The sequence below is a fragment of the Meleagris gallopavo genome, chromosome 6 (genome assembly GCF_905368555.1).
Source record: "Meleagris gallopavo chromosome 6, MGAL_WU_HG_1.1, whole genome shotgun sequence".
NCBI classification, from domain to species: Eukaryota; Metazoa; Chordata; class Aves; order Galliformes; family Phasianidae; genus Meleagris; species Meleagris gallopavo.
This window is the reverse complement of record NC_139409.1, coordinates 46641438-46657380: the sequence shown is the minus strand read 5'-3', so window position 1 is coordinate 46657380 and position 15943 is coordinate 46641438. Positions and strand designations below refer to the sequence as shown.

The window sequence follows — 15943 nt, the reverse complement described above, 5'->3', positions numbered from 1 at the left end:
CAGGATCTGGTAATCAGACAGTTTTGGCCTCACACAGCTCAAAATCCCCAGCTTTTGCATAGGAGAGGTTGGCCAAACCAACTAACTTCAAAGCTGACATGTGTGAAGCCTGGACAGCGGTAACAAACTTCAATGTGAAAATTCTTTGGGTTGCTCCTGGAAATATTTTGGTAGAGTCATAGTAATAATACTAGAAATAGTAAATTACATATCATTTTTATGAAGTTCTTCCATCTCTGTGGGCTTCTTACACATAGACAAGTATATTCACAGAGAATGAATGACTGAGATGTCATTTAAATTTACCATGCGTCACAGTATCAATGACTCTTCCCTTCAGAGTGTTTTCAAACGCCCTTAGGAAGTTTGAATTTTGCTAAGACCAGAAACCTTGCAAAAAAAATAAAAAAGAAAAAAGAAAAAAAGTCATTCTTCTCACTCAAGAGGTAGATTGTGCACTAAAAACCAACTAGTTTTCAGTACTAGTAGGTATGGACTGTTTTCAAGCTTCTCTATAGAACATTTCACTGATAACAAGCTCTCATTAATTTTATTTATATTTTTTCCTCACAGATTACATAGCCTGGATATGTTGTTTTTCTAAGAGGTGCAAAAAGCCATGTACACATAGTAATTTCCAATGACATTCATTAAAATTCAATTTCTCAGCTTGGATTTCAAAAGTTGAAAAATGTTTTGATAAAAAATGACCTTCTTGTGTGTTCACTATGATGAACCTAATTATTCTCACAGGGCAACATGAACAGCAAATTGTCATGAATAATGAAATCAAGCATATTATTACAATCATGCTGGTATTGCCATTGAAATATGGAGATTGGTTCTCAGAGACATTAGTGAGCCTTCAGAGGAAATGAGATCAACCAGCCTTAGTGTGAAACTGAATAGACTTTGCTTCTCAATTCAAGCCACATTTCATTTCTGAAAAGCAAGTCTAACAGCATTTCTTCTTTTATTACTGAGTCAAACAGAAGAGCAAAATGCATGACTGTATCTAAAGTATCAAAAAGAGGTTAAGGGAATGCAGTATGTAGCTTTCAAAGCCCATCTAATTGAAACGCAGTTAAAAAACTGAACAGGTAGTCTGTTTTGTCAGGTTATATCCTATGTTGTTTTTTTTTTAATTACAGTTGCCAAATCCTTTCAGAAAACATCTCTTCTAACACCACTCCAGTTGTGCTTTTGAAGCTGTGAAGGCCAGCAGTTTTTGCTAAACTGATATTGTTGGGCATATCTGCAATGTTTCTCTTGCTTACAATCCCAAGTGCGGAGACTCATGGATATGCAGCTGCTACAGTGCTTCAGAAAGATCTCCTATACATATATTTCCACTTTTGATTTTAGAGGGCTCAGGTTTTGTGTGCCTAATGGGGCGAGACTTGCTAATATACGAATTTCAGGAAATGCATACACCAGCCCTGCTCTTTCACTGGTTCTACTCTTCTGTCCCCAGATGGCAGAACCTCTGCTGGATACACCAGTCGTGGGTTCATATCCAGAGCAAAAGTGAAAGCCATCAAGTACAGCATTGTAATTGTTCTTGGTAAGTATGAAAAAAAAAAACAAACCCTGCAGCTGGCACAGATGCTGAAGTTAGGGATCTCCCTTCATCACCAGCAAATGAAGTGCATGAAGTGGTTCAGCGAAGGAGTTTTACTTAGACCTCTGATTTGCCTTCTGTCCTTGTCCTCTACCCTCCTATGACTGACAGGATCCTTTTTTTAGGCACCTGATGCATGCAGTGATACACACAGCCCTCCTGCACAGAAAGGAAGTAAAGGAGAACGTTGCCTAAAAGAAACCAAGGAGGAGCTCACTTCCTCTTAATCCAAACTGCTAAAAGACCTGGCAAATGAGTTGTCTTTTAGGTTTAGAGAATACAGGCTGCTTCATTAGGGCAGGAATGGGAAGGAGAAGCAAGGGAGGCAGAGCAATCAAATTTGATGTCAGAAGCACGTTGCCTGCAGAGGTGGGGAGAACAAGTTCTTCTCGCCCAGCCAGGATGCAGATGACTCAGTGCAGGTGTCCTCCGTCTCCCGGGGAGATGACATTATCCTGATGGAATTAGGAGGCTGACATTTAATCTCGATAAATAAAGGCAGCATCACACAGCACTTGTGATTAGCTGACGGAGACAGACAGGGAGGTATCAGAAGCTATTTACTCCCCAGGGCACTGCAAGAGAGATCGCTGCTCTTCCCAGTCCTACACAAAACTCAGATTGATTGATACTGTGATAATAGCTACTACTAGAGGTGCTTAGTTCACTGGTTAGCTGTAGTGTCCTTGGACATGAGAGATGCTGCTGTGATTCATGGCTCTCAGAAATCTGAACTTATCTGTGTGGCCATAAGAGAAAGATTGTGCAAGAAACAGTCACTACCATGATGCCTCCAGATGGCAGGAGCTCACCTAGATGCTCAGTATTTCAGAGGACCTTGACAATATCAGGCACCCAGCATCTCTCACTGTGTGAGAAAGTGAAGGCACATAATGCTCATGGATTTCCCTGAATCCACCTATAGTGGGGGATCTGTAGCCAGTGCTACGATCCACACACTGACAGGGCACGCTATTGTTACCACGGCCCCTGTGTGTGCACACTATTAGGCTGCTTACCCCAGAAAACAGGAGATCTCATCTCTTCCTGGAACATTGGCTGAGCACCCAGCTCTGTGCCCAGCACATTGGCAACCCTATAGCTTAGCTGAGTGAACTGCCTGCCTCAGCATGCTCAACACTCTTTGTGAGAGCAGTTGACATGGGCATTTTTGAGACAAATTAATCTTGTATGCCTGCAAATAAAGCAAAATCCTCTTTTTCTACCCCCTCCGAACAAAAGCTACAAATGACGCAGCCCTCTCAGACTTGTTTCTCCAATAGCAGTAGGGGAATCGTAGAGTCCTCCTCCATTCCCTTACTACAGGGCACCCCCAACCAGCATGCAAAACGGTACGTCAGCCTGCTGTAATTTAGAGTGAAAGTGTCATTCCTTGCTTCTGGGTGCCTAAGAGCCTTTTCTTAACAGGAGGCTGTGATAGGCAGGGCTGTCACAGAGCAGCACTTTGGTGCTGTCTGCGTTTAGACTGGCTGCTCACTCAGGGGACCATTAAAAGAGCGCTTCTCTGTAAGTGATGATGCTCTAACTGGCTACCTATTTACCCTTTATGTGTGTGCAGCGTACAGAAATGCCTCAATACATCTAGAGGGAGCACTCTAAGGACTTAAAGGAGCACACATAATGTATTTTATGGGCATTAAAATAAAAGTGAAGACAAATAAAAACACGATTTAATAACTATCCTCTTAAATAAGACCCTGCGTAGGGAGCAATTTTTCTTGCATGAACAAATACTTATGTGTTATGACAGTCTCTATTTGTTCGTATGTGATTAACTCCCTAAATAACTATACTGCCTAATGTCAAGCTCTTCTGTCTCTCCTGCAGCATTCGCTCTCTGTTGGAGCCCCTACTTTCTGTTTGATATCCTGGACAACTTCAACATCCTCCCCGAGACCAAAGAGCGCTTCTATGCATCCGTGATAATTCAGAACCTGCCAGCCTTGAACAGTGCCATCAATCCCCTCATCTACTGCCTCTTCAGCAACCACCTCTGCACCCCCTTTGAGTACTGTCCCTTTACTCTCACCCTGACTATCCCCAAAAGAGGGGAGAGATAAGCACATGTGCTGAACTCATCCACTATTTGCACCCGTTTTAATCCTAACCGTTCCTTACTTTCCTTAGGGAGAGAAGAACACGAAGGTTGGAGGGGACTTTCCGGGACCGGAGTGATGGAGGGCAGGAGATGCAGGTCCTGTCCAAACCAGAATACATCTAGCACAGGTAACGCCCTCAGAAGCACAGCAGGACCCGTGCTGAGGAGAGCAGAGGTTTCCCCGAAGAACAGACAAACATCAAGCACGTTGAACAGCACAAGCACTTGGGACCAGCACTGCACCTTCAGCTATCACACTCTGCCAGGACCAAGCCAGCCACAAGGGGTTTGCATGCTACTTTTGTGATGGCTCATTTTAGCCATCTGTTTTCAAGCAAGATGTAACAAATCCATACTTCAAATGGCAAAAAGCAATGTAAACAGTGTCTAGTCAAAGCCTTCTCTCTGTTCTTCAAGAGTCTCTCGAAGCCATCCAGTACCATGCAGCTCATAGAACTGGTGAAGTGTTTACAAGTAGTTACAGGAGGGCACCCTGTTTAAAACGAACCATTTTCAAATGAGAACACACCACTGCCACCCTAAATTTGTCTTGGCTCCACGTGCAACCACTGACAATGCCCTAACAGAGAGGAGGGAGCTGTAGGGATGGACAGCTGTCTCCCTCCCACCTTGCCATCCTCCCGTACTATCTGTGTCCTTCATCCTCCCATTTCCTTGCAGAACTTCCCTGCTGTTTTACCTTGGCTCCCCTACCTTTACTTGCCATGACAAATATGGGCAATAATTTCCTTCTGGGATACTGTACAATAAGACGTGAGCTAGCCCATCCCAAATCCTGTTGCTCCTCAACTGCTCTGCTGCTCACATCCCTGGGACAAAAGCCCCAAGCAGCCTTTGGGGGATTCTGCACTCATGCCTCATAAGTAACTTGCATACAGGACACTCCAGCAGTACAGATCAATCTTGCCAGAACGCAGAGATATTTCTCCCTGTCTACATAAGAGATATATCTAGAGGTATTTCCCTCCCTACAAGAATTTCTAATGTCACTTAAATCATAGAGGGAACCATCAACATCTTTAGAGAAGTTCAAAGCTGGAGAAAAGCATGGGTTAAACTGTAAAACTCAAATTATATTTTTGAAAATTATTTGCTGATGTTCCAGTCTTATGAATTCATTGTGGGGTCCACAAAGCACCAGCCACCAGGCAGAGCTTTGTGGCACAGTATCCTGAGCTGCTGGACATTTCCTCCCTCAAAACCTTGGGTTTGAATGCAAACGTTCTCAGTGTTGTTTTAGCAACTGCGTGAAGGATAATATATACATCAGTGCTTATTTTACCTAAGTCAGCTTAAGTTGTTTGCATGATAATGTGTTCTAACCAGCTGCACGGTATATTTTTCTTCTCCCTGTGCAAAATTTGCATGCTAACACGAGTCTGTTTAAACAGGTTTTTTTTATTTTATGATGATCCTTCTCACTGAGTTTATTCCCTGCAAAACAAGAACTGAATAAAATTTATTTAATTACCTATGTTACAAAAATCTCTTTTCCTAAGCAGAGGATATATAAAATCATGTGGCTTTATGTTCTCAGGAAAATGAGTGGGGTTTCTCTTTTTATTATTATGAAGTTCTGTCGCATATAAATTTTGGTGTTAAAACCAGCTTAATTAAAACCATGAATTCACACCAGCCTTTGCAGCCCCTACCTTGGATAGGCTGATAGAACCAGAAAACTTTTTTTTTTTTTGTAGGCATCTCATAAGATTTCCAGAAGTGGGCTGCTTGGTTTATTCTTCATAGTGATGTTGGTTTTTTTTCCCCCCCCACTATTTTTCATCTGATACAATTACACTAGTTCCCTACTTTTGAGCATTCAATGCAATTTGTAGGCTTAATACCTGGAAATCAGATACTTTTTTTTTTTTATATTAGTACTTCGGTTTGCAAATTTACATGCCTCGGTTCTTTCTCCCCTCCCCTCCGGAATGTATATATTTGGTCAGCATATGAGTTAGCCCACCAAAATTAAACAGTCATAAATAAATGTAGGAATCCAGCCTTGAATGAAGTCATTACCCACTTATTTTTCAAAGAGATGGTATATTTCAACCATTACTGTGTCAGGTGCCATTTATTTGCTGTTCCTCTCATTTTGCCTGCGGACCTGACTGCAATTCCCTTCTCCATAGAGACATTTCTCTTTAAAAACCCTCACTTCACTTCTGTCTGCATCCCTTCCAAGCATGTATTCAGAAATAGTTTTTCTGATTTTCTTCCTGCTTCCTTCCTGTGTAGCACAGGAAAGTTTGCTAAGCTTTTATGTTCTTTTTTTTGTTGTTGGAAGATATCGTGCATTATATTTAAAAACTGAAAAAAGAACTGATTTTTGCCATTAGTCCACGAAGCATGTTCACAGTCCTTTGTCTCATGAGTGAATAATTTAGGGGATTTCATTTAACTCTGGTGGATTTCTAATTTCATGTCCACAACCCAATCTTCACCTGTTGACTTAATTGTGATGCAATTGTTAGGAAAGATCCCAGACGAACCAGGAGAGGCAACAAAAGCCAGTGTCAAGGTCTAAGTGCCAAGAGACAGAGTCTGGAACAAAAGAACGTGGCACTCAGTTGGGCTGTTGCCTGTGACACTCTGAGTTGTGTTTTGCATCTTCTCTAACGCTTCAAGATCCATTTGAGAGATCCTTCTGACACATCCACAGTAACCATAAATGTCAACAGGCATGCCTGCTGGGATGTAGAATACCTCATGTTTATAAAATCCTTTGTGATCATACATTCCTAGCAATCATGAAAATGAGTTCTCCAACCCTCAGACAAGTCACATCAAACAGCCTAAAACTCGTATAGCTTTCAAACTAGTCAAGCAAATAAGAAATGTGTTTCCCCACAACGGGCACAAAGAAAATATGAATGAGAAAGCTATTCAACTTTCATTCATTTCTGGATGCAGTTTAAAATTAAGTTCTCAGTCCAGATTTCCATCTGTTGTGAAAAAGTGTAAAGTGGTATTTTGTCCATATTGTTGTTTTAGTCCTTGAAAACGCCATTCACATTTTAATTTGGAAAAAAGCTAAAGCAGGCAAGAAAATTTAAGATCGAAACCACTGGGCAGGTATAATCTGGTAATGGAGTACAGTATTCCACACTGAAATTGTGGAAGAATAACAAAGTGAAAGCCTACCCTGAGGCATTTTGCATCCTCCTGCATGCTTCTGGCTGAGATCTTAGAGCACAGATGTTATCAGCCAAGAAAAACAGTGGGCAGCGTGGCTAGTCAAGAAAAATGATATCCATTGTGGCTGATGGAGCCAGACTCTTTGCAGATTTCAAGGATCTGAACACATAGGTCCCCACGCTCCTTTCACTGAATCAACCCATGCATCCCACAACCACAGGCCATACTCTCACCTCTGCAACAATTTATGCCCCTGGGAAAAGAGAATACAGGTACCTCCTGTCCCTATTCCTGCCTGTTTTCAGGATAGGAGACACAGAACATTTGGTGGTGTTTGCTTTGCAGGGTTCCCAGGAGGGCTAACATTTCTCTTTTCTGCCTTTTTTTTGCGTAATGCCACAACACTGCATTTTTATATCAGCAAATGGATTCTGTAGTACCTGCAGTTAAGCAGATGGACAGCCTTAGTTTTTCTGAAACAAATTACCTTTGGGAAGGGGTAGGTGCACACAGAGTACCGTGCACTACAGCAGCTCAGTGCATTTCTTTAGGAAAGAGATGAGTTTCTAGAATAAAATTCCACCCCAAATCTCTGCCTCTGAGATTCATGTATTTTCTATATGCTTGTCTATTTTTTTTTATTTTACAGCTATATTTCACAGAAGGGAAAAAAGATCTTGTCCTGTGACACAGAATGATGTGTCCCACAGAACAAAAAATTTACAAGATTTACATGGAAAGCATAAATGAGTGAAGGTCCCTGTTCTACAAGTCACCTAGACATCTAAATATGAATTGTTTAATAGAAATCAGGCACCCTTCTGTAGAAACAGGCTTACAAAATATGGCTTTATAGTCCTGGATATTGCAAGCATCAGCCCCATATGGGTTGAAGTCCCTAAGAAGGTCACATAAGCAGAAGCACACGTGAAACTAGTACTTATTTTAGTTCAAACTTTGGTACTTGAATACAGGAACATTTTATGGTTGTCAGGACCTTATTTTCATGACACTACAAGACATCACAGGATTTTGCTGTTTTCCTTTCTCAAGCCAAAGGCCTCTATTTAAAGCGTAGGAACAAATGGCTCAATAAAAGATCATTTTTAACACAACTTCACCACAGAATTTCTGAGGAGGAGTGCTTTAGGGCAACACCAGCCGGAGATTCCCGAGAATAGTCTCTTGGCATTCTCTGAACAGGGAAGGCACTTGTTGGCAAGATGCCTCAAGTTATGAGTACCTTCAGTAATTCCTACCTGTGCTGTTTGTACAGGTTTGCTTCACACAATAACCCAGAAGGCATAACACTACCTGCTACTTCACCTTACCCATCACAAGGGCTGCATGTACTCTTCAGAAGCACTTGATGAAGACAGAAGAACTACAACAGGAATTGCAGAAAGCACAGGGAAAAAAAAAAAAAAAGGATATGTATGTATTGTTGGCATGTCTTTTTTTCCCCAGTGAGAAATAACTCCATGATAAAAATAAGCTACAGTAGAATCTATCAGACTTCACCTTCCAACCAAGAGTCTGGTGTTTACAGAGTTTTCCATTTATTCATCAACCCACAGAAAAATGATTGACTTGGGGAGCAGATGCAATTTTTACTGTAAGGTAACGTGCGTTTCATTTTCTTTTAGCAAACTGCAATTTATTTTGCACAGCATTCAATTTAGATAAGCATTAGAGCTTAATGGTTCATCAGATGTTTTTTGTCATGTTTGATGGCATCTTATTCTGAGTACACATAAAATTTGTAATAGAGGGTTAAACGTACAAACACAGGCATGGGTTTACAAACAGATACTGCTGGTTTCTCATACTGAGTTGCTTAGGCTTCTAATTATGTACCCCTCTAACTGTTAATTTAAACTCAAGTGAGACAGAAGCAAATGGATTAAAATTCAGCAGCTTTAATGAATTCAATAAAAAAAGGACACTGCCATTTCTCATGAAGAGCTGAACGATCTTTAGAACTATATTAGGAGAAATATGACAATGTACAATACTGTGTGCTAATAATCAGTTACCTCAATCATGAGAAATTCTACTATAAACTGGGAGCTCATCAGCTGGAAGTGTCTGAGGAGGAGAAAGTGCTGAGTATCCACAGGTCAGATGATGCCTAGTCATTGACAACAACACTGGGTCAGGGGCTAATATGATCCAATGCATATCCGCAGATGCATTTATCAGAAGACCTAAAGTCCATTAGCATTACTGTGAGCCTTCATTGAGAACATCCTACATAAAGAAAAAGAAGAGACACGGAACAAAGAAACCTGAGGTTATGGCTTTTTGGGGGCTAGTAAAATGAGAAGTGGAGAAGGGGTGTTTGTACAAACTGTTAGCACATCAGGAATGTCGAATGGGGAAAGGACGGAGAGGAGACAACTAGTTAAAATGCGTAACGATTGTGCAACAAATGCCACCCCCTGGAATAATCTTACTGTGAATAAATTTGAATACATTTTAGAGACAAATCAGCTTGCTCAGCAATATTGCATGGATCAGCAACAAGATTTTGGGAGTAAGAAATGTATCCATCTTGCGTTACGGCTGTTTATTGAGATTTAACAACAAGGTAAGGCACAATTCTCTGTGCTTTACAGAGAAGGGAAAGGGAGGAAGCGGCTGGTTCCTTCAGTTTTGCGTCAAGTTAACGGCCCTACCTTTGCAGTGGAGCAGTGAGGAGATCTAATGTGAACACTATCTGTGGGTGACACTTATTCTGAGACCCCATATCTTCTGTAGTCAAACTGGTGGAGCTGGGAAAGCGTACTAACTTCCAGACACATGCGTGCCCTCCCAGATCACATCAGAGGTTTGAGAAAAGTGCAAGGCAGCAGCTGACCTTTTAGCTGACGCTCAGGCTTTCAGGTTGAGCCTCATACCAGCGGTAGCACAGTTATACAAGCATTACTTTTGGAACCTTAATCCCTTTCCTCTTTGCCCAAGACTCCGAGATTCGCACAATTCAACTTCACACAGCAGCCCACAGCCATGCTGGAGGCTTTCACACTGCCTGGCTCCACGGCACCCAGCAGCTGCGTTGCCATTCCACTAACTTCACACGTGCTCATGGTTCTACAAAGAAGCAATTAAGAGCATACAAACTGGCATGCAGTTACACATGGATTGGAAAAGTGTACTTCCTGGGCAGTACAGAGTAATGCCAAAGGGAAAAAACCTCGTGTAGCTGTAAATTAACAAAGTGTCCTTGACTTAAAGGATTTGGGTCCCTTAAATGCATTACACAGAAAATTAAAGTGAAGTCAGGCTCCCTTGGTCATGCTAAAAGCTAAAAGGTACATTATGAAACTATCATAGAGCGAGAAAGAACTTTAAAGTGATCAAATGGGAAAATATTACTAACTCCCATTTGGAGCCTATAGCTTAAGCTCCTTATTTGGGAAAGGAGGATTACTCCAAGAGACTTTCTGAAAATCTAGATAGGGGAATTATTGATGTGCACTGACATCAAGTCAGTGAAAGGTGAAAGACATGTTCATATGGCACCAAAATGATAATTTAAAGGTGACTTTGTTTTGCAGTGTTTATAAAATGACATGAATGTAGGATAATTTGTAGAGGAAAGATAAATGCAGTCACTCTTTTGGGAATTCTTGGCAATTCCCCTGACTGTCCCTCAAAGAATGGGCTATTAATGTGGTTATTCCTATGGGGTAGGGTGTAGAGTCATCTGGGAACGTTTACTGTCAAACAAACTCTTGCAGGAAATTACTGTTTTTGAGATAACTTTGATTTTGAAGGTTTTTCCCTGCAGAGAACATCTCTGGGACCAAACAGAAGGGGGAGGCATCTCAGTAAGTCCACGGCCCTTGAGGTAGTGAGAGCTCCAGGCTCAGCTTGTGACTGCACATTCAAGGGAGTGGACCCCTCCTGGGGCTGCCTTTGCTTTCTCATCCTTTTTTGGTTGCTCCCCTCTTTCTCAGCCTACCTTCCTTTCCACAAGATTTTCATGTGCCTTGGGACTTCTCATTGAGGATGGAAAACTGCAAATTCTTAAAAAAAAACCAAAGTATTCACAGAAAATTTTGGACCCAGGAGTCAGTTATTGTGTCTTAGCACAGCTTTATAACTTTCAGTTGAAAGTATGTTTGTTTTTTTTAAATGAGGTCTACATTCGTGCATCAAGGAATATACAAGAGAATCATTCTGAGCTATGAGCAACCATACAAAACCAGGTATAATTGTAAATCCATAAGAATAATTGTAAAAGATCATTATTCTACCCAGTTGGATATTTGCAGAAGCCTGAAGGCAAGTAGGTTGCTATATTTTGAAAGTTATTTAATCAATTTAATTTGCTTAGATAGCGCAACATGAACTTTAGTTCACATGCTAGAGGATGCCTGTGAGGTGACAAGTGAATATCAGTGATAGACTGACCCATTCTTAGCATGGGTCAGGTAGATTCTTTTTCTGCTTCTAGTAGGAGTTGATGGGGCCTTGTTCAAGAACACAAGACCCCTTTAACATCTTTGCACTTACTATTTCAGTACTGAGCTAATTGAACTGGCATCTCAATTCAAACTGACATTTAAAAAACAGGCCACAGATTTTTCAGGTCAGCCAAGCAAAACACAGAGGAAATAGTGCACACTGACATAGAATCGTTTAAGAAAATCTAATAAATATCTTCAGAGATATCACTTAAATATTGAGAGAACTGAGAAAAGTAACACATTTCCTAGAAGCACAAGTCATTCCTATTTCTTGAAAGATTGTCCTGATAGCAAGAAAACATTTGGAGGATTCAAGTTATGCTACAAGCAGGAAATCATGAAACACTAGCAGCCTGGAAACAGTACAGGGTACTCAGTGGCACTATGGGGACATAGGGCACTCCAAGACTACTGCATCAGCTTCCTGAATGCTCTTGGTATTATTGTAGTCTCAGCAGTGAAATAATATAATTCCTGGTTCACTGAGTACACTTGGAATTATATCTATAGGGACTACGGCTTCCTATAAGCAATCTAAGGGACAATGTAAGCATTCCTAGTCAAGATAAGACTTGCAATGAATTTTGCTCCTTCTCACTCTTAACTGGGACTGAGCAGCACAAACGCCATAGGATCTATTTCAAAGGTCCTAAAAGACAGGAAGTCAGTAAAATTCACTGCCTTGGTTTTAGGCCATGATCAAAATCATCTGACTCTGGAGTATTCCACAGTGCCAGTGCCTTGATGAAGAGTTCAAGGAGTCACTGTTGCATTATCTCATTGCACCAAGGGAAACTGCAGCCTACATCCCAGCCCGGGGAGAGAAGGAAACAGGCTGGGAAAAAGTCTGGGAAAGACTTGCAAGTAAAAATCCATATCCAAGCCTATCAATTGTGAAGCCATCTATATAGCAGCCTTGTACACAGGCAGGGTTGTGGAAACAGACAGGGGCTACAGTATCCTGACAACTCTGCTTTCTTTGGATTTAAAGCTGGTCTACACAGCTCTGCATGCTCCCACACCCTGCAGCATCCTTGGACACTTCCTCTGCATGTGTGCCACGTTTATACTCAGGCCACAGTCAAATCAAGGCTGATGTCTATCTTTTTAACAAAGTGAAGGCTTTTGGATAAAAGACCTGTCACACCTGATTGCCTTGCTGGTTGTCCAAGAGACACAAGCAAAAGGCCAGCTGCAAAATGAAAGCACTTCCCCTGCCAAGACATTGTTTTTTTTGAGATTAGTGATACAGCAATCTTATTAATATTTCTACGGCATACAAAAGCCACTCACCTCTCATCACTGCTTCACAAAGCAAATGTAGCTCAGATAATTAGCTCAAGCACAAGTAATTATCAAGCTACAGGACATTCATGAGCAGAGTCATTAATCCCTTTAAACATATTACCACTGCTCTATTGACTGACATCCCTTACGCGATCAGCTGAATTCAGCTCAATCTTTTCAATCAGAAAATGCATGACTGCAATCCTCCTCCTCTGAATTGCTACATTAGCTTCCTCTGAAGTTTGAATCACGTGGATTTGTGATGTTGCTGCTGCTGTCTATTATAGTGACCTATAGCTCATACTATTCTAGATGGGATATCTGCAAGCAGAGGCAAAGGTGGCACTTCTGTTCTAAAGAGCCTTTTAACTCATTTAATGCATTACAGAACAGGAGAGGGGGAAAAAAAAAAAAAGATATTTCTCATGGAGTGCGACTCCAAGGAAAGTTTATTTACAGAACACTTCAGATGCCAACAGGTCTTAGCATGACATTTGGACATATTAAGCCCCTTTCTCTCCCACATACAGGCCTTTCTGCTGTCACTCTATTACAGACTTTAGAACCCCTTAGGGCACACTGGAAGCTTCCCATCACCTCCTTGTAAGATGTTGTTCACCTGGAGCATAGTATCCTGATAGTCATCCAGTCCTTTCCACTCAGTCCTCTGCTCCACTTGCTACGTAGACAAGGGGACAGACATCTCAGGAGGGAACAAGGGGACTAAGAAGGACACACAGGCTCTGGGCAATTGTTCCTCAGCTAAAGTCCCTTCACCAGCAGTCATATTGCTGCCAAACATTATAGCCTGAAGCCTGTAGACAGGCCAAAAAGGGCACGTAGAAGTGTTGCATTTCACTGTCTTTTCATGTTTCAGGGCAGTCAAATGATTCTGTACACTTATCACTCATTTGGAAACACAAATGAAATCTCTTCTGCTAAATTGTGCTAACGTCAAACAAATAAATACAGAAGAGGGCTGAATCTTCACAAAAAGTCAGGAGATGTGTATTCCATAACTTAGTCTTTTACTGACAAAGTGCATTTCCTATGCATCAAGGGGAAAATATGTCCCCTTTATCTAGGGATAGTGGCTCTGCAGCTGGAAAACCCAAGTCTAGAAAGGAACTAGAGAGTATAACAATGAATTAGCAACATAGCATGAGCTATGTGTGATTAGAGGCTTAGATGAGATCAGGGAAAAGAGCTGTTTGATACCCTTCCATATGCAATGGGAAGAACAGATGTGGATATAATATCTTTTTCAAACACATTTACAAAACTTGTGTAGTCTCTCAGCAGAGAGACAAAAAAAAGTCTGAGGATGGAAGAAAATCAGCTACAATAAGAGTCTTCAGAATCAATCTATTTTGCTTAGAAAAAGATTACCAATGGCAACATCTAAGAACTTTCACAGAGAGAAGAATAAAGTGCCAAAAAATTAAATTTAGTGGAGCAAGGCATGATGTATCAGTAATATAAAGCTGAAACCTACAAATCAAACCAGACATAATGACCTCATTTTAATAGAGAAAATGTTTAACTAGTGGAAGGAATCACCATGAGAAATACTGGATTGCTCATCTTCAATGTCTTTTAATCAAGGCTGAGTTGCTTACATTTTATGAACAGAAATTAACTGCCCTTCCACATTTTGAAATCTTTGAAAGATCAAAGTTACATTCTGCGTGGCTTTGCATGAACTCTTCCAGCAATAGATGCTGCATTGAGTAGTGTAAGAACCAAAGATAAAACAGCTGACTCGTTTCTAAAAGCCCCCAAACCTGATTTTTGTATTCATGTTTTTGGGTAGAAACAAACTCAAAGCACCGATTCTTCTTATTATTATCACTTTTTGTATCTAATGAAAATGAGTAAAATGTCCAGGTATCTTTTAGATAATGTTGTGGTGACACAAAAAAAAAACCCCAGCAGATGGTACTTCCAGTGTGGATAAAGCCAATTCTTGACCTCATCCCAGGAGAGCACAGTAAAAACAGGGCATGTTAAAAGATGGTGCAAACAAAGCAACAGCTGGGTAGCAGGGGGAAGCTTTGAGGCTATGAAGGAGCTATGGCTTCCTGCTGTCAATTCTACCTTTGATTTCAAAATGAACCAGGAATTCACACAGACATTGCTTTGTATCCCTGGGAAAAAGTCAGAATCTGGACAACAAGTGATACCGTTTATGTACTGCTGGGACAAGTGACTTATAAGGAGAGAAATAAGGTACATAAAGCAGAGAGACAGAGCAGACTAGACTCTCCTATTTATTTTATCCCATAACCCAAGAAGAAATATCACTGGATTCAATTACAAAGGCAATCAAACCTGCAAGCAATTATGGTAAATACCATTATGTTAATTAAAATTCTACATTTGAAATTCACTACTCTGTGCTAACACTTAATCAGTTTAAACCTTTTATGAACTCTCCAACACTTTACTGCACAGGAGCAGCAGCTGCAGTTTTGGACACTCTGGATGAGTCTCAGTTTAAAAAAAAAATTGTTTTATTTCCAGGCAAAAATTACCACAGTTCGGATAAGAAATAAAATCCCATTCCCTGTGACATCCAGCTGTGAATGAATGCCCTGTAATTTACTTGTTTTGGGTATATCTTCATGTTTCTCTGCTAATACACCCAGCCCAGACCGCTGTACTGTTACAGCAAGACATAGGTGAGAATGATCTCTTAAACTATCTAAGGATGTCTCTTTCCTCTTCTAGAAACTGCTCTGGCTTGGTATAAAATTTTGCATATGGCACATTGCACAGAGCAAATACGGAAGGAATCATTTTTCATTTTCATCTGTGCAGCAAAATGATATTACCTACCACAAATTTAATCTGCAACGTGAACCTCTTATAGCTCTACAGCTGAGTCACTATGATTGCTTGGGTCTGCTTTCATAATTTTGGGAAGATTTATTTATTTTTTTTTTAAAAAGAGAGAAAAAAAACTGGCTCATAGGTTCTTGGCAAACACCTAAGACTTTTCTGTCCTGAATGGAGGATTAGTGAGTGTTAATCCCTGCTGAAGGCACTATATTCAGTGGATTCTCATGGTCCATTGTGATTATTGAGATGTTCTGCTTCAGAAACAACTTGACAACTGCTTTTTTCTAAATGCCAGAACACCTGCAGCCAAGCAGCAATGGGTCCGGATATCTCTTGGAAGGACCTCAGCACATCACACATGACTGCCTTGAGCAAGAAGAGAAAAGCCAATCCATGAATTGGCCAGAGATGCTAGGACCTCAGCATGCTTGAGCCATG

General features: G+C 40.9%; 1 protein-coding gene across 1 annotated transcript in view; it reads left to right on the top strand.

Annotated features, from left to right (window-relative positions):
- The window catches only part of NPSR1 (neuropeptide S receptor 1), a 61375-nt gene extending 57494 nt beyond the window's left edge, over positions 1 to 3881 (top strand). The window contains exons 6-8 of the mRNA XM_085227408.1: positions 1422 to 1564; positions 3470 to 3650; positions 3770 to 3881. Of these exons, the coding sequence (XP_085083534.1) occupies positions 1422 to 1564; positions 3470 to 3650; positions 3770 to 3863 (418 nt within the window). The 3' untranslated portion in view covers positions 3864 to 3881. The remainder of the gene's footprint in view (positions 1 to 1421; positions 1565 to 3469; positions 3651 to 3769) is intronic.
- Positions 3882 to 15943: the final 12062 nt, after the last annotated feature.